The 27,389-nt window shown below is 36.6% G+C and overlaps 1 protein-coding gene across 1 annotated transcript; it reads left to right on the plus strand.

Annotated features, from left to right (window-relative positions):
* The first annotated feature begins 91 nt into the window (after window positions 1-91).
* LOC306884470 (FERM and PDZ domain-containing protein 2-like) lies at window positions 92-27,389 on the plus strand. Its single transcript, XM_079440349.1, has 40 exons — window positions 92-233; window positions 325-485; window positions 2,493-2,558; window positions 2,705-2,884; window positions 3,059-3,134; window positions 3,814-3,903; window positions 4,172-4,247; window positions 4,335-4,488; window positions 4,576-4,647; window positions 4,794-4,968; window positions 5,107-5,242; window positions 6,220-6,358; window positions 6,441-6,593; window positions 6,752-6,937; window positions 7,079-7,238; window positions 7,430-7,673; window positions 8,105-8,205; window positions 8,446-8,523; window positions 8,614-8,721; window positions 8,804-8,920; window positions 9,137-9,318; window positions 9,405-9,506; window positions 9,589-9,682; window positions 10,393-10,478; window positions 11,424-11,613; window positions 12,777-12,982; window positions 13,363-13,458; window positions 13,556-13,974; window positions 20,004-20,298; window positions 20,612-20,782; window positions 20,902-21,076; window positions 21,207-21,417; window positions 21,508-21,545; window positions 22,500-22,583; window positions 23,170-23,234; window positions 24,205-24,366; window positions 24,447-24,621; window positions 25,311-25,396; window positions 25,678-25,751; window positions 26,015-27,389. The coding sequence occupies exons 1-40, from the start codon at window positions 110-112 to the stop codon at window positions 26,046-26,048; spliced, it is 5,541 nt and encodes a 1,846-aa protein (XP_079296475.1). The 5' UTR covers window positions 92-109; the 3' UTR covers window positions 26,049-27,389.

A 27,389-nucleotide genomic window follows, 5' to 3' on the forward strand; every position in this document is an offset into this window, starting at 1 on the left:
TCACTTTGTTTAGGCTCCATCCTCCTCTTTCAGCTGATTTCTCTCCACCTCCATCAGCCAGTTAGCTTGTGTCTCTCCTTCTCAGGTATCTGTCTCGCGATTCCGCAGGATGAGCAGCACATTTGTGACTCTCGCCGAGGTGCTGGAAGCCAGAGGAGGACCGCTGGAAGAGAATGAGGTGTGGTCGCTCCTGCTGGGCTCAGCTGAATCCCTTTTAGACCTTTCCTACAAAGGTAAAACGCTGACCTTGAAGTTAGTTGATTTTTCCTGATGGTGAAGAGTTCAATCCATGAAAAATTAATGAATGTGGGTCTGTTTTTCTAGGTCACAATATCTGCAGCATTATAACTCCTGCATCACTGCTCTTGTCCGCGACTGAGACGCTGGTGTTCAAGAACTGTGCTACGACAGATGAGGTGTGTGCCTTCACAGCCCCAGAAATGCTGCAAGGCCGTGCCATCTCCACCAAGCTAGCTATGGAGAAGGTCAGTTTCATTCAGTGATGCATGCCAACACTTCTGTTTGTAGCACTCTTGTCAGAGATTGACGCTCAGGCACAAACATATTATATATAGCCTATACATTACACTTTGCAAATCAAATCAAGTTCTCTTCACAAAATGTCAGATTTTTATGAAGATACATGGTGATGCTTGAGATGTAATTCAATGTTTCTGTAAATAACATTAATACTAATAATATATAGTGATATCAACAAACCCAAAATTACTAGTAATAGCCTAAAATAAATTGAGCTAAGGTCTGAGAGGTTCATGAATATTAATCACATTGCTTGCGTTAGCTATATTAAAGCCTGACATTGTTGTTCAGTAATTGTTCTTAAATTCTGAAATAATTAATTATTCCAAACGAACTCAGTCATTTTGGCAGGAAAAAAGCAATAAAGAATATAATGGAAAAGTAGAAAGGCTCTCACTTTCTCTCAAGTTCCTTGCATAAGAAACAAACAGCGACGGATGGAACAGCTTGAACAACTGATCTATAATAGAGTCATTATATACAGACGTGGTCAGAATTGTTGGCACCCTTGGTAAATATGATCAAAGAAGGCTCTGAAAATAAACCTGCATTATTAATCCTTTTATTTTTTTAAATCACAAAAATCTAACCTTTCACTGAACTAAAACAATTGAAAATGGGGGAAAATCTCATTATGAAATGTCTTTCTCAAATACACAAAATTCTTATGAGTAAAATATCTCTGAAGTATATTCCCATTCATATTCACAATTTTGAGCACTCCAGGGTGATTATGAACATGAAATTATCCAGCCATGGCTTCCAGTTTCACAGAAGTATAAATAGGAGGGAAAACAAAGCCCAAATACCCTTAATCATCCATCACAATGACAAAACCTAAGAATATATTTCTGATGTGCAGCAAAAGATAATTGAGCTTCACAAATTAGTGAAGTGGCTTTAAGAAAAGAGCTAGAGCAGTGAAAATTCCCATTTCCACCATCAGGGCAATAATTAAGAATTTCCAATCAACATAAAATGTTACGAAACTGCCTGGAAGAGGACGTGTCTATATCGTCCTAATGCACGGTGAGGAGGAGAGTTTGAGTGACTAAAGACTCTCCAAGGACCACAGCTGGAGAATTGCAGAAAATAGTTGAGTCAACAACAAAATTTGTCAAACAACACCTACATCATCACATGTTGTTTGGTAGGGTTTCAAGAAAAATTCTCCTAGCTCATCCAAAAACAAACTCCAGCATATTCAGTTATCAGACACGACTGGAACTTCAAATGGGACTGACTTCTATGGTCAGATGAAACTAAAAAATTAGATTTTTAGCAGCAAACACTCAAGATGGGTTTGGTGAACACAGAAAAGTACCCCATGTATACAATGAAATATACTGCTGTGTTTTTTTTTTTGATGTTGTGGGCCTATATTTCTGCTGGAGGTCCTGGACATCTTGTTTAGACACATGGCATCATGGATTCTATCAAATACCAACAGATAAAAAATCAGTGACTGACTCAGTTAGAAATCTTATAATGGGCCATGTTTGGATCTTCCAACCGTACAATAATCCAAACGCAAACTTAAAAAACAACACAAAAATGGGTCACTGAACACAAAACCAAGATTTATTTATTTATTTTCACACCCTCATAAACAAGCTAAGGTATAAATGACCCATCAAATGCTTTGGGCTGCGTTTTTCCAAAAAGCATTGTAAGCCTAAGTTGATCGTCGAACCATTGGTTTCAATGGGCCTACTATGTACTTAAATTTGCAATGCTTTTGGGAAACGCAGAGAGTTCTAGTGGCGCCCCGGAAGTGGTCATATGACATGCAGTGAAAGTAAACTTATTCTCACTTATTCTCAATTTATTTAACACCATTTTTTTTTGTCACCTCGCACAAAATTTCGTTGCAAAGAAGGTTGGCTTTATTTTAGAAAATGTGCTTCAGTTGAATGCTCACAGAAATGTAATTTATTTGTCGTTTCTTCCAGATAATCGTGTATTCTCTTGGGATGACTCTGTATTGGTCAGTTGATTATCATCTCCCTCAAAACCAGGTCAGTCTCACAGAAATTAGAGTTAAAAAAAGTAAATCAAGAAAAAGATTGATTGAACAAGTTGTGCCAGTGAAGAATAAGGCAGCTAGCCTATATTACACTTCTCACCTTCAATCTGAAAATAATTGTGTTTTCTGCTCGGTTAGCCCATTCGGCTAAGTGACCCTCTGAATTGCCTTCTCCTGAGCATGTGTGAGGACATGGCCCATCGACGAGCCAACCTGAACTCCATCTTGGAGGTGTGTGAATCCCACCACAAAGCATCTCTCCTGCCTCCTCCCAACAAAGTCATCAAACAGCTGGTAGAGGATGTCTTCCAAGACTCTGTGAGTTAAAAAGCATATCATTTATACCTGAAACACTTCTCACTTGCACAATTAAAAAATAAATAAAAAAAATAATAATATATATACATATATATATATATATATATATATATATATATATATATATATATATATATATATATAGCCAAGAGGTTCATGAGATTTCATTTCCAGGTGGATCGAGCTGCTTTAACTGAAAATGTTGTACAGTTGAGTGGGAAAAGTCAGATGATCAGAGAAAGACTACATGGTAGGAATTCCTTTGAATCACAAAATGTTATCCTCTTATGTTCTTATAGTTGTGAAATTGTAAAGAAGTGTTGCCAAATAAGTTTAAGTATGAAAACCATATAGGCTAAATATGATTATTTTTAATATTTTAAATTGTTCTTTTTGTATTTGAATTACTTTAATGTTTAAAAATGTTAATATTGCATGTAAAATGTGACGATGTTTTGATACATATGCAAATTAGTTGTTGCAATGTGTATTTATAGAAGAGTTTTAGCCTGTCATGTTACAATCTGTGCACATCAGATGCTTTGTATAACAAGTCTAAGTGGGTGTTGATGCCACATATTTGTCCTCAACGCTGTCCTTAACTAACCATTTCAGTGGTAATCCCAACATATTCCTTGGATTATAATGTTTATCCTCAAAATTAAATTAGTAAAACCCTGCAGGTTTGACTAACGTGCGTAAGAAAGCACCACCGCACCAATAAAATAGTGTCCAGAATAGGATTAACGGTTTAATTTAAACCGAACATGGGATTACAAAAGGTTGTAATCAGGCTCAAAGCGCTGATGCTTAAACACAAATTGTAATGTAAAGCGTAGTGATCTTATCTTTGGCTGTTTTCCAGAGGTTACTTGTGCAACCATGTGCAGTATATACGTGTGGTTAGTGATCAGGTCTCTGTTGAGCAGGTAAGCGTGGACCATATCCTGGTTATACAGAGGGGAACGGAGCTTCAGGAGAGACTCGCAGACTTTCTCTGGACTCCGAGCTAAAGCAAGGTAAGCTCATTCACTAGCATTCAAAAGTTTAGGAGCTGATCAATTTAATGCATCCTTTAATGCAATAAAAATATTAATTTAGATGACCCCAAACTTTTAAACAGTAGTGAATATCACATTTAGGTGTTTAGTGAATCCATTGTTGTTGTATAAAAAATTGCATGTTATTTCTTTAAATTTTCAAACTACTTTTTTACTCTCTCTTTATTACAAAGCATGTAGACATACAGTAATATTTCAATATTCAGTCTAGCTGATTTTTTCCCAGGAATTTCCCAACAACAGAAAACCTGGTCTCTCAGAAGTAGACCTAATCAGACCACATCCTATCAGGGCTCAAACAGGTTAGTAGTATTGTTTTGCACTTCTAAATATATTATCAGGCTATTAACTATTAGTGATGTTAATGTCAATCTCTAATGCTATCCCAGAATTCCACTGGGGCTTCACCACAGACGAAGCACAAGTTGTTGGCTGTCACAAAGTTCATGCCTCAACGTTCCCAAAAAGGGTGAAGCCCGATCTTCCAGTCCCTGTATCACTGTTAGTGAGTCTGCAGTCAGCCTCTCCCAAAGGAAAGCTAAGGTAATGTGCTTAGCATCTGTGCTGTACAATAATATGTATGCTGCATCCTATGTTGTTAATTGTGTGTTTCCATGTTTTAATTTGTAGAGTCTTGGACCTGAATTTACCAGGATGATTGATGAACCTCAAATAGTTTTAGAGCTGCCAGGATCTATAGTGGTAAACTGCGTTTTAGTGTTTTTGGATAAATATATAATGCATTTCAGTTTTAAGTGTTCAGCACTTCTGTGCAGCTTTATTGCACTTTATTGCAGGTTGTCTCTGTATATTTAGCGTCTTCTCACTTTCTCTCTCGATCGATACAGTCAAAGAAAGGCAAGTCAGGCTTGTCTCAAAGGGAGGTTAATGTGATCATGCCAAATGAACAGTGTGTGGCAGTGAAATGTGACATCAAGTCCCGTGGGAGAGATGTCTTCGACATGGTTGTGGCACACGCTAACCTTGTGGAGCACTTTTACTTTGGCCTTGCTTTCACTGATGGTAATTCAGTCTTTATATATACCTTTGTGTGCTCTTGTGTGGTTATAATGACTGTAAACAGAACGAGTGTTTGTAATGTTCACTTTAAACTGTCTTACATAAGTCATTGAGCATTAATTAAATTTTTTTCTCATTTAGATGGTGAATTTTTCTTTTTGGACCCTGAGACAAAAATCTCAAAGGTTGCCCCAGATTACTGGAAGAAAGTGGCTTCTGCGAGATTTACGCTTTTTCTCCGTGTCAAATTTTTCCCTGATGACATCTCCTATATATTGTATGTGCTTTTCTACTGTCTTTGGGGCCGTTCACACAGAACATGTTTTTGCATTCTACTGGGCTGCTTTTCCATTGTTTTCATGCATTTCACGGGCCATTGTGGTTGCCATGATTTTGCATCATTTGCAGTGCCTCACACATGACACGCAATTCTAAAGTTAAAAAAAGTTTAACTTTTAAAAATCTGTGTCTCTAGGCCATTTTTTTCCATTCCGCTGCCCTGCTTTCTGTGTAAATGGCACTTTATGGTTTGCATATGCATGATATTTAGATAGAACCAATGATATCAGCGTTTCATGGCTTTTAGTGCATGTCTGTCAAGTTTTGATGTCTATGTACTAGTGCACTCCAAAAACAAACGTAGTGCATAAACATTACTTTTCAAAAGTTTGGGGTCAGTAATGAATACTGTTATTAAGAAAAGATGCTTTAAATTGATCAAAATGATAATTTATTATATAATGGTACAAAAGATTTATTTATTTTTAAAAATAATTACTGTTCTTTTAAACTTTCTATTCATCGAAGAATCCTGAAAAAAATTTATCACAACAGAATTAGGCAGCACAACCATTTTCAACATTTATAAAAAAATAAGAAATATTTCTTAAGCACTAAACCCGCATATTTGAAGGATTTTTGAAGGATTATCGTGTCATTGAAAAGTCATGGCTGCTAAAAATGTAGCATGGCCATCAATGGAATTATTACATTTTAAAATATATTAAATTAGAAAAGTTATTTAAAATGAAATCCAGCCTTGGTGAAAATACGAGACACAAGAGATTTCAAAAACATAAAAAAACTAATAAAAACTAGCCCAAACTTTTGAACACATTAAAGAAGTCTTTATCTTCCTGGAAAATTAACCAAAGAACTTGTCAAATGATTTCATGGGGTCTTTAATGCATTATACCTAATAGTTTGCAGTGCTAATAATGCTCACTGTTTGTTTTTGTTGAATTATTTTTAAAGGCATAGACTTACACGACACCAATACTATCTCCAGCTGAGGAGGGACGTTCTGGAGGACAGAGTGTACTGTACTGAGGAGACGGCATTGTTTCTTGCTGCATTAGCACTGCAGGCTGAGTTTGGAGATTATTTGCCTAAAGTGAGTGAGATATTAATGAACATTTGAACTTTCAACAGATCTAACTAGACTGTATGTTAAGATATCGCACTAACTTTTTCAGGTTTATGGGAAGAACTATTTCCAAATGGAGCAGTACATCTCTAAGAGAGTCATAGAGAAAGTGGCCTTGCCCTGTTTAAAAGAGGAGTTGCCAAGGTTACATGCCAATAATGCCCACATGCTTCCAGAGGAGGCTGAGATGGAGTTCTTAAAGGTTCTTTCTTTTGGCCTTCAGTTAGAGTCACTCATTCTAAAATTACTCTTGTAATGCTTATAAAACTAAACCAATCAATATAATAATAGTTTTGTTCGAACATCTGGCTATTTGGTCATAGTTTGTCAGTACCTCCTGTGTCTTTCTTGCCTTTATAGATTGCACAGCAGCTGCCAGAGTATGGAGTGCTGTTCCACAGAGTTGCCCGTGAAAGGAAACCTATTATTGGAGAGCTGGTTTTGGGAATTTGTGCCAAAGGAATTATGGTTTATGAAGTCAAGAACCATTCTCGTGTGTTAAGCCGCAAATTTCACTGGACAGAGACAGACAGTCTTTCGACAAGTGTGAGTTTATTATCCGTGTGGCTTATATTGCATGTTTAGTTCTTTTCTTTTTGATACTCTGTGAAATCCAGTAACATGCTATTTGAAGTTCATGATGTTTTGGTTTAAGGTTTTAATAATTCTCCATTAATCCTGTCATAGAGACGAAAATTTACCATTGAGTGCAGCCCAAGTGGGAAGAAGCACTCATTTGTGACAGAGAGCTCAAAGATCGCCCAGTATCTCCTGAACCTCTGCTCAGCCCAGCACAAGTTTCACAGTGAGATGACCTCTCGTCAGCTGACCTACTGTTTAGCTTCAGGTGTGTAGAATTATTTCTATATACAGAGCCATTTGAAGTTGAATATACAGTGGAGTCCTTTTAATAATTTTTTTCATAACAAATTATATACTTTTCCAACGAGCATGTTATGCTTCAGTGGACTCAAGAAAGACATTTTTACTTTATCATGTCAACTTGTAGTTAGTTTTTTCTGTTATATTTCAACCTAGATGACAACGTGGCAAAATATACATCAATATGCCGCGCTCGACACAATCAGATAAAGAGGCTGTCTTGCTCGGAGATTGTGCTCAACAATATTGGTTTGAATGGATTACCGAATGACTCCATGAGCAAGTCATGCAATGACCTGCCAGCAAAGATCGGAGTTCGGATTCAGCAACAGAATGAAGTAAATTACATTCCTGAATCAAGAACCCCAAGTGAACTGAAAGACCAGAGCCAAAGCAGCAGGTATGTCAATGGATATGCTTTGCTGGGGGAAGTCGTGGCCTAATGGTTGGCGAGTCGGACTCGTAATCGAAAGGTTGTGGGTTCGAGTCCCCGGCCGGCAGGGATTGTAGGTGGGGGGAGGGAATGTCCAGCGCTCTCTCCACCCTCAATACCACGACTGAGGTGCCCTTGAGCAAGGCACCGAACCCCCAACTGCTCCCCGGGCGCTGCAGCATGGCTGCCCACTGCTCCGGGTGTGTGTGTGTGTGTGTGCATTTGTTCACTACTCACTGCTGTGTGTGTGCACTTGGATGGGTTAAACGCAGAGCACCAATTTCGAGTATGGGTCACCATACTTGACAATACGTCACGACTTACTTTTTTGCCCATCATTCAAATCACAATTTAATTTGAATGAAAAATCGTATCGTGTTGATTTTTCTTACCTGCAGCCCTCCAGAAACTTTCAGCCCTCCAGTCTATCACATCATGTCCAGTGTATCTTTTCAAAAGCAGGACTCAGAGGTTCATTCCACCACCTCGTCTATAAGAGGTAAACAGTGAAGCTCTCTCTGGTTTTAATGATAAAGTTTGACATTGACTTTTAATGATTAGCTGATATTTCGATGATAAGATCTATGATCTTATGGGAGCTGAGTATAAACATTTCAACTTAACATGCAACATAAAACATAAAAGTTATTCTCAATATACAGTAACATTGAAAATTGGATGTGTAATTTGTTTATTATATATATATATTTTTAATTATTTATTTTTATTTCTTTTTTAGTGGACACACCCACAAGAACAACCCCAGAGAGAGAAATCATCTGTGTTACTTTAAAGAAGGATCCAAAACTTGGTTTCGGTGAGTGAAAATGAACATGCATTTTTATGTAACGTTAAGCATTTGCAGTAATCTTGCTCCAAAATGCTGATGTATCACTTTTGATGAAAGGTTTTGTAATAGTCGGGGAGGACAACACAGGGAAGTTAGAACTGGGAATTTTCATAGCATCTATCGTTCCCGACGGGCCAGCTGATAGGGACGGCAGAATCAGACCCGGTAAAATCCTGAACATTTTCCCTCTTTTGTGCCAAAAAAAAAAAGAAATGAAAAAGACTTATTTTCTTTTATTTGTGTTTAGGTGGACGGCTGATCTCTCTGAATAAGATCAGTCTAGAGGGGATGACGTTTAATATAGCTGCTGCCATACTGCAGAGCAGCCCAGATGAAGTGGAGCTCATAGTGTCCCAACCCAAACGTATGTCTTCATATTGTACCAAATAATTCCATATTTCTCATGTTCCGTCTTCATAGTTTCACTTTTAAAAATGAAGTGTGTGCATTTTAATATTAAAAATACATTCTCCTATCCCAGCTGTAAGACATTACTGTATATCTGTATTTTTGCAACTATGGTACATTTGGTGGTAGAAATTACACATTTAAAATGTTTCCATTTTTTGTTCCTGAGTAGAGGATCTCCGGGACAGTAAGACCTCATTGGCTACAAGTAATTTAGGGATGATGCTGGAAAGAGGCTTTGGCTCTCAAAGCACTCTGAGTGCAGAGTACAGGCCTGTGATGGAGGAGCTGGAGGAGACCCTCTCCAACATCAAAAAACTGCACATACCTGTGGTGCGGATTCTGGATTTTCAGGTGTGATTTACAGTGATGCATATTAGAAAACATCTGACATGAACAAAAACTAACCAAAATATTTTTTTATTGTTCATCCTGTGCAGGATAGGATTTCTAATCATTCTTCCAGCTTCAGTTCAAAGCCAGGTGAAGTAATCTACATGGAGCTCAGAAAGATCAACAGCAGCCTAGGAATCAGTGTTGCTGTGAGTTTTTACTCTGTGTGGTGTTCATGTAATTTCTTATATCTTAAAACATGGAGTATGTTACTGTTTTAATGATTTTTAGGGGGGAATCAACACTAATGTACATCATGGAGGAATCTACATCAAAAGTGTGATCCCAGGAGGAGCGGCAGATCAAGATGGAAGAATACAGATAGGTTAAGATCCATCATTACCAATTATAAAACCTATTATTCAGTTCAAAATAATCTTTTAGTCAGACTTTTAATAGGATGATGTTTTAAAGACCTAATTTGTGTAAGATGATGGTTGAACATCGTTTCAAATGGAATTTATTCCTGTGATGGCAAAGCTGATTTTTCATTTTTCAGCAGTGATTACTCCAGTCTTCAATGTCGCATGATATTTCAGAAATCATTCTAATATGTTAATTTGGTGTTTTTTATTATTATTATCAATGCTAAAAACAGTTTTGCTGCTGAATATTTTTGTGAAAACTGTGATACTTTTTTTCAAGATTCTTTGATGAACATAAAGAATTCGAGAATAACATTTCATTGAAATGGAAATCTTTTGTAACATTTTTGTAACATTACATACAGTACTACTTTATAAATATAAAATGTATAAATAGTCAAATTAGTCACTTTTGATCAATTTAATGCATCTTGCTGAATATAATATTAATTTCTTTGAAAACAAAGAACCTTACTGACCCTAAACTTTTGAACGGTAGTGGTTCCGGTTTTTTAATGTGTTCTATGCATATTTGTCATCTCCTTGACGATGTACAAACATGACTCAGATGTGTTCCTAACATGCTAATGAGCATGAATATGCAACATCCTGACTGGCTGTGACGCATGATTGGTGTTGACAGCTCAATGAATTCCTGTATGTGTGACAGGTGACAGGCTGCTAGAGGTGGACGGCTGTAACCTGCGTGCCGTCACACACAGGCAGGTGGTAGAGTGCCTGAAGAGGACGGGGGAGGTAATGACATGTGTTTGCATTACTTCTGAGTGATACAATCACAACCATTTATGTAACTGGATATGATTGAGCCCACAGTAGGACACTAACACCCATGTTTCGGATGTTATGAAAGACAGTAACCTTTTTTTCATATATAAAGTGATATATTTTTTCAGTGATATTTTTATACTGTTTATATACTACTATAGAATTTATTCATATTTTATATTAGCTCTTATTTTATATTTCCAGCTTTTATTTTAATAGTTTTAAATTAATTTATGTTGTTTTTGTTTTTTATATTTCTGTTTGAAATATAAGAAGTTATTTCCAGTTTTCCAGCATTTCTAATTTTCGTAATTGTACATTAATTGTAATGAAAAACATTAGCCGAAAAGTTTTTAATAGCTTTAGTTTTAGGTAATGAAGTGAAGGCTTATACAACTGACAAGCATTTTGACAGGTGAGCCAGTTCAGTCTTTAGTAACAGAGCACTTGCATTAAGTTTAGGTCTTTGCGAACAGTTAAAGAGCAGTTACTTTCATTTAATCTTAGCTGACATTTTGAGAAGTAACTGCTGTAAGATGTGAACTCTAGCACAAGGGCGAGCCAAAGGTCACATTATGTCTGAAGGGCCTGTGCTCCTCTCTTCAGCATGTCAGTTGCTTTAGGACAACAACATCATCAACCCTTGTGTCTTACGGGTTCTCAGACAGCACAAAAGAAAGATCTAAAGTGACACGCGGTTGTGAAAGCATATGTGTTGGTCGTTATTTTTGTCTGGGCTAATAAGATTTTCTGGGATATGACGCTGAGCCCTGCATTGTCATACTGACACACTATTACACTTAAGCTGACCAGCCACACAATCTTCATCCACACGCACTGGTTAGTTAACAGGCCTTGTGTTTAGAAGGCTGATGACGTGAATATGTTCACTATATATGAATGTGTTTTTTTCAGGTGGTGAGCCTGGTTCTGGAACGAGAGCCTCCAGTGGTGCTGGACACTTACAGTGCCTCGTCCACGTTGGAGAGACAGAGATCTCCTTCACCCCTCAGTGCGCAAAGCACACCCACCCCCCTGAGGAGAGATGTGACCATGGAAACGCCCTTGTCTGTCAGGGCCAAGGACTTCAGCTTTGTGTCAGATGGTGAGACGGGGATCAGAGCGGGGGAGAAAACACTGCAAAACATTTCAACCGATTCTGACAGCGACACTGTGCTAGCTGCCAGACCCATGTAACTCAAAGACCGAGCCAAATTTAGAGTTTGTCTGGAGGAACATTGTTTTTTATGTATATATAACATCATAATTATTTTTTTTGCACTGGCCTATGTTTTGCATCAAATTTGACAGTTAGAGTCAGCTTTTAATGCAAAAATCTGTAATAATGCAATAATGCATAATGCAATAGCACATCCAGAAATGAAAATTCTGTCATAATTTACTCAACCTCATGTCATTCTAAACCTGTATAATTTTTTTTTTCATCTGTGGGACACAGAAAGTGAATTTATTTTTAAATATCCTGGATACAATTTATAATGAATGTAATGAAAGTGAATGAGGTCCAGGGATGTCAAGTTTAAAAAAAAAAGTTTCAAAATCACCATAAAAGCAGTCTGTTTGACTATATTGCAGATCGTCTGATGTCATGATCAGTGGTGTTATTTTTAACAGAAACTATTAAATATTATTTTTGATAATTTAAATTAAATAAAAAATACATAGTAGATGTGCTTAAAATTGAAAGAAATTATAAATTTTGCCTTTTAATTTTGGTAAGTGAAATAAATAATTGAAAAAAGTTGAAGTATTATGAATGCTAATACTAAAACTAAAATAAAGCTAAAAATAATTATTTACAAATTACAAAAATACTAAAACTTACAAAAGCACGCAACAAAATTGATAAAACAGCAACTTAAATTAAAAAGAAAACTGAAAAATACAAAAATACAAGTGAATTTCAATTATCAGTTAATACTATAAAAGTATAAATATAAGTAAGCTGAATATGTTAACCAGATCAGTCCATTTGGTAAACAAATCATTCAAACTGGCTTTGTGAACTGGATGGACTGATTTATTAAAAATATTTGATTCAGAATAGTCGTCTTGGAGTACTTATTCACTTTTATTATATTAAAGAGTGGCCAGGGTATACTGTAATTACCACAGAAGTTTTAATTTTTATTTTTATTTAGGATGAACTGTCCATTTAACTCTTAAATGTAACTCATTTTAATGTGTGTGAATCTGGACTGATTATAAATTACAAATTGGGAGAGTTCTGCTCTTTCATTGTGGCAGATAACATCCTGGAGGTGATGCTACCGAAGAGTCTCAGTAGCCTGGGGTTTAGTTTAATCATATCTGAACTGGGTCCGGATGAGGGCAGCATGGTGCATATTAAGAGCCTTTCTTCTGGTCAGCCTGCAGGGGATTGTGGGGTTCTGAAAGAGGGAGACATAATCCTGTCTGTCAATGGAGAACCTGTCAGAGGCCTTTCCTATGAGGTAAAGGATATATTATTTATATTCCACATTCCAAGATCAGATCCACCAAAGCAGAGTGAGAGACAACTAACTTAATGAAGTATTGAGATTCAGTATTTTACGGTGACCGTGAGTTGACATGTTCGGTTCCCTTAGTTTTGTCGAGTTACTATGCCGTGGCCACGACAAAAATAAGTGAACCGAACGTGTCACCTCACGGTCACCGTAGTATTTGTATATTTGTATACAAATATTTATTTGTACATTAACAATTCTGTTAATGTAATATATTTACAGATTTTATCATCAAATAAATGCAGCCTTGGTGAGCATTAGAGACTCTCAAAAACATTGAAAATGCAGACTTTTTAACAGTAGTTTATATCTTTCTATTACCACAGGAAGTTCTGCATCTCCTCCAAACATCTCCATCTGAGATTAGGCTGTCAATCTGCAGACCTTTACAGGATGAACATATAGATATTGAGACCTCTCTGGTAACATCCTTTCTCTACATGGTTGGCAACAACTCTAAATTTGTGTAAACATGTTATTTCTCAAACTCACATCCTTTTTTGACAGGGTCATGACACACTTCCAACCCGTGCATTGAGATCCAGGTCTCTAGACCTGCATGTGAGGACTGTTGCCCAAGACTTTAGTGAACTTCTCAAGAAGCGGGCAATAGAGGTTGGTCTAAAGAAAGAAGTTTCCCCAGAGAAAACACAGGAGATCCCATTGACCCAACAGAAACCAGATACTGAGCTGGTGGATACGACTATATTAGCCCCTCCACCCCTACCTCCACGTCCATCCTCAGGTGAAGCTGGAGAACCAAAACCTCATGCCATAATGGGGGAGGGGCATGAGAGCAACGCACCACCCCCAACACCAAGCACTGTTAAAGTGACAACAGCCAACCCAGCACCAACTCCTGAAGCCACTGAAACAGCCCATCAGCAAGAGTCAAAAGATGATACCATCTCAACCAACCATGTCTCAGCTTGTACCAGGTAAAGGCTTGTTTATTTCTATATCATCTATAAAATGATCAATATGTTCCTGATGTTAAATGTAAATGCGTCATTTAATGATGAATCAAAATTTCTTTTTGGGTTTGAGAATAAAGTGCTTGAGATACAATACCATTCAAAAGTTTGGAGTGTGTAAAATGTTTTAATATTTTTGAAACAAGTTTCTTCAGCTCACCAAGGCTGCATATTTTTGATAAAAAATACAGTAAAAACAGTAATATAGCAAAATATTATTAGAATTTTAATTAACTTCTTTATATGTGTTCAAATGTAATTTATTCCTCTCATGGCAAATCTGAAATTTCAGCAGCCATTACTCCAGTCATCTGTGTCAAATAATCCTTTAGATTAGAAATCATCCTAATATGCTAATTTGATACTCAAGAAACATTTCTTTATAATTATCAATTGTGCTGCCTTATATTTAATAAAACTTGGGATCTTTGTTCACTGTTTAATAAAAGAAAATGGTCTTGAAATACTCAAATACAGTGCCGTGAAAAGGGTTTTGCCCCCTTCCTGTTTTCTTTATTTTATTTTATTTTTTGCATATTTGTCACACTTAAAAATTTTAATATTTCAGATATTAAAGAAGGAATTTGTATTAGATAATCTGAGTAAATACAAAATGCAGTTTTGAAATGAGTTCATTTATTAAGGGGAAAAACTGTCCAAATCTGCCTAACCCTACTTGAAAAAGTAATTGCCCCATAAATCTAATAACTGGTTGTGCCACCCTTGGCAGCAATGACTGCAATCAAGCATTTGTGATAACTGGTAATGAGTCTTTCACATCGCTGTGGAGGAATTTTGGCCCACTCTTCTTTGCAGAATTGTTTTAATTCAGCCACATTGGAGGATTTTCGAGCATGAATGGACTGTTTAAGGTCATGTCACAGAATCTCAATCAGATTTAAATCCGGACTTTGACTTGGCCACTCCAAAACCTTAATTTTGTTTTTCTTGAGCCATTCAGAGGTGGACTTGCTGGTGTGTTTGGGATCATTGTCCTGCTGCATAACCCAAGTGCGCTTGAGCTTGAGGTCACAAAGTGATGGCCGGACATTCTCCTTCAGGATTTTCTGATAGTGCGCAGAATTCATGGTTCCATCAATTATGGCAAGTAAAGCAGCAAGTATAGCAAAGCAGCCCCAGACCATCACACTACCACCACCATGTTTGACTGTTGGTATGATGTTCTTTTTATGAAATCCTGTTTTGGTTTTATGCCCGATGTAACGGGACACACACCTTCCAAAAAGTTCAACTTTTCTTTCTTTCTTTATTTCACTTTTAAGGCACACATTAATACAACTATTTTTGCCAAGGTGCTGTACAAACAAAGTACAACAAATAAAAACAAAGATAAATTCAAAGTAAACACTAAAAATTCAATGATACCCCTCAATACCCTGTAGAATTAAAAGCCTGAGATAATAAATAATTTTTTAACCGAGTTTTAAATGTAAATATAGTTGGAGCTGCTCTAACATACAGGGGTAAAGAATTCCACAGTCTAGGTGCAACTACCGAAAAGGCCTGATCACCCCTAAGTTTTAATCTAGACCTAGGAACAGTTAGAAGCAGCTGATCAGAGAACCTAAGGGATCTAGTAGGCGTGTGTCATTTAAGAAGGTCTGCAAGGTAAGGAGGTGCCAAACCATTTAATGATTTAAAAACAAACAATAAAAGCTTGAATTCTATTTGGAAATGTATTGGCAGCCAATGAAGGGAAAATAGAACTGGTGTGATGTGCTCTCGTTTTCGAGTGCCTGTCAGCATCCTAGCTGCTGCATTTTGGACTGCCTAAACGTGACAATGCTTTCTGGCTAACTCCTATATAAAGGGAATTACAATATTCAAGCCTTGAAAAAATAAAGGCATGGGTGACTTTCTCAAGGTCTTTAAAAGAAATAAATATCTTTACCTTAGCCAAAAGTCTCAAGTGGTAAAAGCAAGATTTAACGACAGCATTAATTTGCATGTCAAATTTAAATGCTTTATCAAATAAAACACCCAGATATATATGCGTATCGTCTGCATAACAGTGAAATGAGACATTATGCTTCTTAAAGATAGACCTCAAAGGGAGCATATGTAGAGAAAAAAGTAATGGGGCAAGAATGGACCCTTGAGGGACGCCACAGCTGAGAGGAACTGAGGTAGATAATTCACCAACATTAACTGCAAAGCTTCTATTTGATAAATACGACTTAAACCACTGAAGAGCCACTCCTTGAATTCCTGCATATTGCTCAAGATGAGAAACCAAGATAGTGTGGTCAACAGTATCAACGGCTGCACTAAGATCTAATAAAACTAGGATTGCAGAGGCTCCAGAGTCAACGGTTAATAAAATATCATTGTAGACTTTTAAGAGTGCCGATACTGTACTGTGTTTTGCTCTAAAACCTGATTGGAAAACCTAGAGTACTGAATTTGTCTCTAAAAAGGGCTGTAATTGAGTGAAAACTACTTTCTCCAACACTTTTGAAAAAAAAAGGAAGTTTCGAAATACCGGCCTAAAATTTGAACAAACTGTAGGATCCAAATTAGCTTTTTTAATAAGAGGCTGCACTATTGCATTTTTAAAAGAGACAGGAACAGAGCCGGAGACCAAGCAACTATTTATTATTGTCATGACACTCGGACTAATAACACTAAAAGCATGTTTAAAAATGCGAGTAGGGATAATATCTTGATGGCAAACTGTTGGCTTCAAATGTTCAACTATCTCCCCCAAGGTTTCAAAAGATACAGGCTCAAACTGATCAAAAACAGCAAAGCATGTAGATGGGGCTGATGGATCGTAATCCGGTAGTAGAATAGATGATCTAGTACAGGGCTATTCAATTGGCAGCCCACAAAGAAAAGGGAGAGATGCAATAATAATCTACCAGAGACCGCAACATCAATATGGCAGCGTTGACAAGCGCTTATGTGAGGGAGTTATGAGATATCCACAATTATAACGTTAGTTTAAACAAGTTATCGGTCATAACTTCTGGCGAGAAATATCGGCGACGAATATCGGACGAAGATTTTTAGCAAAGCAGGAAGTTTAGTTTGGCTGTAACTTACTCAAAAACTGAGCCGCTGCAGACAAGCGTGATGTAAAAATACATGGTTTTGGCGAGTACCTCACAAACACAGTCTTAAATCAGTTATAAAATCCTAAATGACTGTAAAGAGTTGAATATGCCTCGCATCCGCGTCATTTGCATCAGATTTTATTAAAGAAGCAGCGCTGCTTTTAAAGTGAAACCTGCTGCAGTCTGTGATTGATGTAAAACAAAGAATTAAAGAAACATCACTTGACTGCTCTGCTTGCTGATTAACTTTTGTAGCTTGAATAAAGAATAATCAATATCGCTTATGCATACAATTTATTGTTTATATGAAGATTGTTTTGAGTTCACTTATAAAAAGTTATATTTTTCAAAGCCTATTAAATGTAAAATAATAATATAACATTTCAATTATACTATAATATTAAATGGCAATAATTAATGGCTAAAATTAAAGGGAAAAAATTACTTTAATAGAGACAACAGTAACATTATTTGTATCAATGATACGTCTTCGTTAATAATAGGCTCGTTAAAAGATGCCATTCAGCATATATTTAAAATATACCATCTTTATGTTGTTTCTATATTAATTTGGAAGTTCAGTGTGAAAATATGACAACACAAATATATTAATATGCGTTTAGTCACATTTTTTTAATTACAGTAAAAAAAATAATAATAATTGAATGGCAGACAGGACTAATGTTAACCTTTTATAGATGTTACTGTTGGTAATATTAGTTCATTTTACTGCTGAATATGCATTTAAATTTAAATTCCAATTTTATAGGCCCCCCAGAAAAAGATCGGGACGGCCCCCCACCCCCTTGGCCCCCTTCAAATGTTTAATTCGATAATCCGGCCCTCAAATTAATTGAATAGCCCTGATCTAGTATCTTCAATCTTCTCAATATAATATTTAAGAAAATTTTCACAAGTTTGTAAAGAGGCATCAAGACAATCAGGAGCAGGAGGATTAATAACAGAATTTAACGTATTAAATAAAACTCTAGGTTTGTGCCGATTGTTTTCAATAACATCAGAGAAATAATTTGATCTACTATTTATCTATTATTTGATCTAAGCCCTCGATCTATTTAATAACTTCTGATAATTGGCTAGAGAATCCTTAAAAATCTCATAAGAAATTTGAAGCTTGTCCTTCTTCCATTTGCACTCCGCTCGTCTACAAATCTGTCAGGGTAGATTCTACATGGTAGATTCATTTAGCCAAAGCTTTGATTTATGTTTTGCATGCTTATAGAATGTAAAATACTGGTACATGTAGAATTAAACAGAGAAAGTAACTCTTCAGCACATAATTGCGAAGATAAATTTACACAATCCAAATTTAGAGGAGAAAAGGCATAATTGTAAGCAATGCAAAAATCATTAATAGTTTCAGAATTCACTGTACTGAGATTGCGAGTAGCTACACATGGTTTAACATCAGAATAAGGTAGAGAAATTTCAAATACAACAGTATCAGAGATTTCAATATCGCATACAGTAAAACCATGGGATAGAACAAGATCTAGGGTGTGACCATGTTCATCAGTCACAAATAAAAAAATCCAGACCACGTGAAGTAAAAAAGTCGTTCAATATAAAGGACTTATTTACTAATGATCTTGAGTTAACCAAAGCCTTCCTGACCACAGTCGGGTCACCAGCCGACCGTGATACATGACATAGTGGCCGAAGAGTCATTAGATCCACACCACCTCTGCGCAAACGAGGCAAACCTACCTGAGGGAGAACTGAATGGAAAACAGGTCCAACAGGCCGAATCCAGCAGTACAACGGCTCCAGGCAACGCCAAGAAAAGTAGCGATCGTGGACCATGTTGCATTCTTGGTGTAAATTTGGTTGGCCGCCCACCAGAGGCAGACAGCAGTGAAGTATTTTTACTCTGCTGAGTGTCTGTACTTTATCAGAGTGTTTTTCTTTAGAAAACTTTACTTTCATGACATTCCAAAGCATAATATTGTACTTTTTACTGCACTACGTTTCACATTAAATATCATTTAATACTTAATTACATTAGAAATCTATTACTTTCTTACTTTTACTCAAGTAAAAGTAATTCGAAGATTTACTTGAGTACAAGAAATTACTACATTTTTAATGTTCTTACATATTAAAGGTAAAACAAACAACTTTTATTTATGAAATGTAGTGCAGTAAAAAGTATGACATTATGCTTTGGAATGTAGTGAAGTCTGATAAACTACAGATACTTTTTAAATTTACTTGAGTAAAGTAAAAATACTTCACTACTGTCCGCCTCTGCTGGACACTCCTGGGAAGGTTCACCACTGTTCCATGTTTTCGCCATTTGTGGATAATGGCTCTCACTGTGGTTCGCTGGAGTCCCAAAGCTTTAGAAATGGCTTTATAACCCTTTCCAGACTGATACACGTCAACTATTTTGTTTCTCATCTGTTCTTGAATTTCTTTTAGATCAAAAACAGATTATCTAATTTCTAGTGATGTGATCTAATTTCTTTAGATCATATCACCTACCGGCATGATGTGTTGCTCTTTAAGCATGCTTCTCTTTGTCAGACAGGTTCTATTTAAGTGATTTCTTGATTCAACAGGTCTGGCAGTAATCAGGCCTGGGTTTGGATAGTGAAATTTAACTTAGCTTTCTAAAATAATGTGGTTAATCACAGTTCTTTCATGATTTAACAGGAGGGGGCAATTCATTTTTTCACTTAGGGCCAGGTAGGTTTGGATAGCTTTTTTTCCTTAATAAATGAAATCATCATTTAAAAATGGCATTTTGTATTTACTTGCATTATCTTTGTGTATTATTAAAATTAGTTTAATCTGAATCATTTAAGTGTGACAAATATGCAATGAAAAAAAACAAAAGGCAAAAACCTTTTCCCACCACTGTATGTCACAAATATTAATTTCTTGTTATCACAGTCACACAACTGAAGGTGTGGAAGAGAGCATGACAAGTTTCACATCTAATGGACTGACCGTCATAGCCGATGAGGAATACTTGACCATCACCACCACAGCACCCTCTCCTCCAAGCAGCAGCATTGAACTGCCCCCTCCACCGGCCCTTTCTCCATCACTGTTAAGCACACCTCCATCCTACCAGCAAGCAACTCAAGCGTCATCACCAGTGAAACCTGCCCAGTTTACCATCCCCTCAGCCAGCAACAACGACGGCTGGGATGATGACGAAGAGGATGATGAAGATCCCAGAGGGGTAAAGTCTGATTGCAGTTGCCTACAGATGTACAAGCCCTTAGATTAGCATAAATGTCACTGCTGGTTAAAGCTCCAAAACTTTGGAATTCACTACCTGCTTATTTAAATTAATTGAAATCTTTTCCTACAACATATTTTAGTTTTATTTATTTTTGTTATTTATGTTTTTCTGTGTAAGTGCCATTGAGAAGCTTGCTTTAACAAGCACTAAAGTTTGTTAAATTTGTTATTATTATTATTATTATTATTATTATTATTATTTAATGCTGGTGGACTAGCATAGCCATGTTGCTCTTTTCTTCTTCCTTTAGGACATAATGAAGGAGTTTGAAATGACTGTCTCACTGACCAAATCATGGTGTGGCAGTTTCGGTTTTACAATAACCAGGAGTAAACTGGACAACTGCTTTTATGTCCAGGAGGTCCTGGATAATCCAGCCAAAGCAGATGGCAGACTTAGGGCAGGAGACAGGCTTGTCATGGTACAGCTTTTTCCACCACTAGAAACACAATCACAGATATGCAGTAATGACTGTTCCTTTCTGAAGATTTCATAAGGTTTGATTGTCAGTGATTTGAATTGGCATTATCTCCTTTTCAGGTAAACGGTCACAATGTGACCAGCGTGACAGATGACGTGGCTATTAGCATCCTCAGGTCTTCTTCTAAAAGACTGCACATGGTGCTGGGCAGAGCTGTGCAAAATCTACTCCCTCCGCCACCTCCTGACACCCTCCAGGACATTGTCATTCCCAAGACTCCATCTGGACAACTTGGTGAGGAAATGCTTTATAGCACATATATATATATATATATATATATATATATATATATATATATATATATATAAATATAACAAAAGCATTTCAGTTCAAAATGATGATCCTTTTGCATCTGTCTATGCAGGTATCAAGCTAACTGGGGGTATTGGCAGCAAGTGGCAAGGAATTTATGTCCAGGAGGTGGTGCCAAGCTCCCCTGCTAGTGAAGAGGGCAACATCCAGCCCAATGACAAGATTGTTTATATATGTGGGAAGTGCACCCTGGGAATGACGCTGGAGGATGCTGTGAAAGTGTGTGAGAGTGCCCCACGCAAAGTCCGATTCAAAGCCATGAGGTTAGACTGGAGAATAATTAAGTATAATCGTTACTTAGTAGCAGTTTTTGCCTTTGCAAGTTTTTATTAAATGTTTTCTCTTTGTTTCAGAGATGATCAACCAGTGATACCAGTAGATAAATGGAATGGTATGTTTGAGTCGAATCTACTTGAATTACAACAATAATTGGTTTATTCATAATCTATACAGAATAAGAGGTTGATGTTTATTTGTGTTGTGTTAGTGTGTGTTTGATGCTATTATTGAGTCTTTTGATTATATGGAGTTACATATAGACTTCCCATGGGCCAGGTAACTGCTCCTGGACTCTGTGGGAAGTGTTTTTTCTTGCTCTGTTCGTGTGATGTGTCCGGATGCGCTGCAGAGGGCAGTCGTGATCGACATGTTTCAGTCTAGTCTGAAGTGACAGAAAAGAGACAGAGAGCTGCTCCAGTGGTTTTCCAGAGCAGCCTAGGCTTTCATAGCATGCTTCACTGAACATCGTGTCATTTTAAGCGGAGTGTCATCTCTTATTAGACAGCATTACCCCCTGTGTCAGTCCTGAATAATATTTGATTATTTTGATTCCAATCACTAATTTTGATTTTTCACTCTATTTATCCATATTGATTTGTACACTGGAATTAATACAAAAAAGTTTTCTCAAAAAAGTTTGTTTTTTTCCTGTGCAAATCGTGTTGCCATGATGCTAGGTTGTTGATGGTGGTTGTGGTGAAATAGTTATGTTATTAAATGAGCCAGAGCATAAAAAAAAAAAAATAATAATAATAAAAAAATAGATAGATAGATAGATAGATAGATAGATAGATAGATAGATAGATAGATAGATAGGGTTTGAAAATTGTGTAATATTTTCTTACAAATGTAAAATTAAGGAAATTTAGATTTATGGAGTACCATATTTAAAACTAATTATTATTTAATTTTTCACATATGTCAGTAAGAGTTTATTGAAAAGAAAAATCTTATGTTGGTCTATAAGGTTTATATACATCTTTTTAATACAAATGTAGATTCCTGGAGTAACATTAAAACCACAAACATCTTCATTTGACCATTTTTTACCATTTTTCATATTCAGGTTTGTTTGAATGGAAGGAGAAAAAAGTCTTCCCCCGCCTCGAAGAGCCTGTGTCCCCTGACATGGAGGCTGCTCCTACCGATGGTAAAGCCTTTGGTTTCCCGTGTCTCTCTTGTCTGGGAGTTGTGGCATTAGATCTGTGCTGACAGACATGGCATGTCCTGCTCAGCGGGTGCAGGATTAATTATTAGCAAGGAACATGGCCTCCTCTGGCCGATCAAAGTGCGCTTTTGTTGTGTCTGACGAATAGAGGCCAGCTGATCTAGTGGGCATCCGGGTTGCTAGGAGATCACTAGCCAGGAGGTCCGAAAGAGCTTGAAAAGGCGAGCATAGTATACCTACAGTAGCACGGAGCAGGTCATCAACACATCTCCCCCCGAAATGGCAGCAGAGGAGGGAGACATTTGTGAGTTTGCGAACTGTTTTAAATTGCTGTGAACTTGGTTTCTCATTTAGAAGGAAGAATAGGGTGTGATGTGATGCTTGGATTGATTTTGTCTTCATTTTTGATTAACTTTGTAACTTTGACATTTGTTGAGTGAGTTTGATGAACCATTCAGTGTAAATGGTCCTGCTTAGTTAAAGAACTACATCTAAAATTTCTTTAGTTTTGGTTGTAGAATGTTTTTGTTGTTGCTGACACAAAATCTTTCTCTCTTTTCTGTTACAGTTAAACCTGTCGCTGACAGTGCCATGCAATTCAGGAAAAGGCTGTCTGTCACATCAGAGCAGGAGGTAATTGTCCCTTGGCCTTGTTTTAGGCTGATGACATAGGCTGTAACATCACTCTTGCTTTGTAATCTATGTCATTCACCTCTAAATACCTTTGTAATCATCAGCAGCACTATTAATTAATTAATATTACACTATTCAAATGGCAAACATTGAAAACCATTTCTACAAAATGGGAGTAGATGCTTGTTCAGACAGGACTTGCATGTCTGCACCTGTGTCCAAATGTACTAATTTTCACTGTCTTTATTCATTTAGCGATTGGTGATATTTACTCATTTACAGTCCACAATATAGTAAACAAGTTAGCAGTTTTGAACAGATGCAGTATTAAATGCATCTGTCGCTTATGTGAACACAGCACACAATGTCATGATGAATAAAATTTCCTTTAAAATCTATGCATTAATGTTTAAAAAGATGGATTAAATTGATCAAAAGAGACATTACAGACATTTACAGGCTTACACAAGATTTCTATCAATCAAACAAATATAAACATTCTTTTCATCAAAGAATTTTGGAAAAGATATAGTTTCCACAAAAATATTAAGCAACGCAACTGTTGTCAACATAGATAATGCTAAAAATGTCTTGAACATGAAATCAGCATATTCATAATGATATTTGTAGGATCATGTGACATTGACGGCTGTAGAAATTGTAGGAATAAATTATTTTAAAATACTAAAAATAAATTCCTATAATATTTCACGATTAATGCAGACTTGGTAAGCATAAGGGAATTCTTTTAAAAAACATAAAAATCTTGCCCCAAACTAGTGTAGTCTAGTACCAAATATTGACCCGTCTGATCTGAGCAAATGGATCTGATTTCATCACTTGAAAAATGACAGTGTGAATAGTCAGTGCTAATGATTGGATTTGAAAGCCAAATTTTATTTGTGTGCAGTGTTAATAAGGCCTTAGTGTTTAGTTTGGCTAAATGTTCCTGTTCCTCTCTTTTCTGTAGAGCTGTATCCTCCAGGTGGAGTTCACCAAGTCTGAGAAAGGTGGGCTAGGCTTTGCTCTGGTGGGCGGGGTCAATGGGAGCACACTGAGAGTGAAGGATATTTGTTGTGGGGGTGTGGCCGAGCAGGATGGTCGTCTCCGAGTGGGTGACATTCTTTTGGAGGTAAGTGCAAATCATTCACTCAGTGATTTTTCATTGATAAACCATATAAGAAGTGTACCTGACCTGTGTATGTTGTGCAGGTGAATGGCATCATTGTATCAGGACTGAGCCACAGTAAAGTTGTGGATATTTTGCGGAAGGCAGAGGGCACGGTGCAGCTGACAGTATGTAGGGACATCCTGCAATTGTCTACCTGCTCTGGTTCCAGCTCCCCTGCTGAGGCCTCTCAGGAATTCAACACATCAAATTCTGCAGGTCAGCAAGCCTGCTCTGTGGCTTCCTCTGCATTATCTCCCATCTGTTATGTTAGAGTGGCGGCATCATCATCGCTCAACATTTATCTTTCAACTAAAAAAATATATAACTTATAACTAATGCATTAACTGATGGATGAATATAAAGGCCAGTTAATACCAATTTTTACAACTACCATTTTTTCTTGAGCACCAAATCAGCATATTAAAGTGATTTCTGAAAAATCATATGACATGAAGACTGGAGTAATGGCTGCTGAAAATTCAGCTTTGCCAACACAAGAATAAATTATATTTTAAAATATATAAAAAAAAAGTACTTTTTAAATTGTAATAAGATTTCATATTACAAGATATCAATTTAACACATTTAGTGTGATTAATTATGATTATGTATTTTTAAAATGTGATAAATTAAAAATAATTTTAATTTTGAAATATGCAATTCATTTGATTAGTTTAATTAATTTATTACTCTATAGTGGTATTCATTCTGGGTTTTTTTTTTTTTTTTTTTTACATTTTGATTCTAATAACTGCCATTATAATGGTCACTCTTTCTAGACCGCTACGTCAACACAACCTTAAAAAGCTATATTGTTCAAACACTAGTACTGCCACTTGTTAGAAACTGAGATATTGGTTCCATTGTTTTAATTGTCGCCTCCTGCTGTAATACTTCATTTGCAGATATTACAGCACAAACAGAAACACAGGCAGATCATGTGTCTTTCCAGACCTCAGAATGTCCTGGTCTTGGAGGGGAATGTGAGCAGGTAACACTTTTTTTTCCTTTTAGATTGAACTTGAAAATTACAATACTGAGATGACGACCTTCGCCAGTGAATTGAAAGCCCTTCCCAGAACAGATTAGTAGACAAAGAGCTATCTAATAAGTGACAAATTCGAGCACCTAGAAAGGTTCGCCATTAAATTAATTAGCACCGCCTCCAGTTTCTCTCAGAGGAAACCGCTGAAACTCAGATGACAGTAAGGGTGTCCCGAGCAGAGTTAACTCATCACCTTTCTCCTTTTTCTGTCTATCTCTTGCCTGTAGGAAAGTCAAAACTGTACACCTACCTGTCAGAGGTGTTGTCCATCTCTGGGAGTAACAGACATGCTACAGGAAAGGTGAGTGTCACTGAATTCACATATTTTTTCTCACATTTTTGTTGATGCTGCCACTATATTACATTTGGCTTCAAGAGTGTTGCAAGTGTATTGTACAGTATGAGACCTCAAAGTTTGTTCTAAATTAACTAAAACCTCAAAAAAGTGTCATTTTATTCATAAGTCTGCAACGTGTTGTGACTGCTCATAAACCAGGTCATAAGGACTGAATTTCATTGCAGTTTTTGTTTTGTTTTGTTTCTGTTTTTGTTTTTTTAACATAGCTCTCAAAATGAATCGCCACAGGGAGGCACTTAAGAGTCATTAATGAAATACAGGCCCGATAATCACAGCTTTGGCTTCTAGTTAGGCTGGCCTGCAAGCCACACTTGTAAAAGTACTTCATGATCACCACTGGCAAACTGAAACCTCTTCATGAACAAATCCTTCCAGTCCTTAAAACAAGTGTTTCCTCAGAAAGTCAACAAGATATGTGTTTTTGAGTGGCAGACATGGTGATGTGTTGATTATGTGTCTAATATAGTACGACCACTTCTATTACTCGAATATTGAATATATCATTGGAAATATGGTAGATATTTTGTGTGCAATGTCCCTGTGTGATCTGATATATATTTTTGTACCATTTTGGCTTAAAAACACTGATTTCATAGCCTTTCTGGACTCTTAGTCTTTTTGCCTTGAACACATTTTTTAAAGACAAAAGTTATGCACATGAATTATTAATTACAATTAATTTAACTTATTTTCACATTTTGAATAAAAGTATGTCCAATTATGTGATTTTCTTATAGTATTGCACTGGTTTGATTTTGACAGTATTGCAGCGTCTGATTTTAGTAGCTGCGAGAGAGGCCATCTTCATTTAAAAAAATGCTTTTTACACTCTCAGAAGAACCAGCTGCTAGACAGATACTTTTAGCAAAGTGCCTTTTAATTTCTCTATGTGGGCAAATCTTTCTTTATCTGCACTCTTCTTGATTAAAACAAGCTGTTTTACCTCTTAGTTGACATTAAGTCAGAGCAGGAGGAATTAACCCAAAGAAATAGGATTGATGGTATGAGATTACAAACCACAGCCTTCTTATCTGTATGTATAGCCTATGAGTGTCTGCCAGCAGGCGTAATCGCTTGGAAACCAGGATTTGACTTTGGACAGCAGAGCACGTATCTGCTTACACATGTAATGGAGAAAGAACGCTTGCAGTAAACCATCTGAAGACATCGGTCTCACAATTTTAAGCAACAAATGTGTGATTGGGTTGGAAATGCTAATGGCCCAATATTCTGTGATACTGTAGTACTTCTCACTGTTTAGCTTGATGCAAAGCAACAGCACAATAATTTTCAGCACACTAATGTCTTAAAAGTTATGTTTATTATAGACTATCAGAGCACATCAGAGCTTTTAAAATGGGTAAATCGTCCCATTTGATCTATAGTTGTATTTATTTGCATTAATTTTCCACAGGCTGTGTGAAAAGGTGATCAAGCTACTATATTGCTGTATTACATTCTAAATTATTAACCTTGTACTTTAATGGAAAGCTCAATTATAAGCTATAGTTATGAGATGTATCAGAAATGTATTACTCTTCCTATATCAATTTTTACAAATAAAAACACTATATAATTGTA

This window comes from Barbus barbus, assembly GCF_936440315.1.
Source record: "Barbus barbus genome assembly, chromosome: 18".
Taxonomy (NCBI): domain Eukaryota; kingdom Metazoa; phylum Chordata; class Actinopteri; order Cypriniformes; family Cyprinidae; genus Barbus; species Barbus barbus.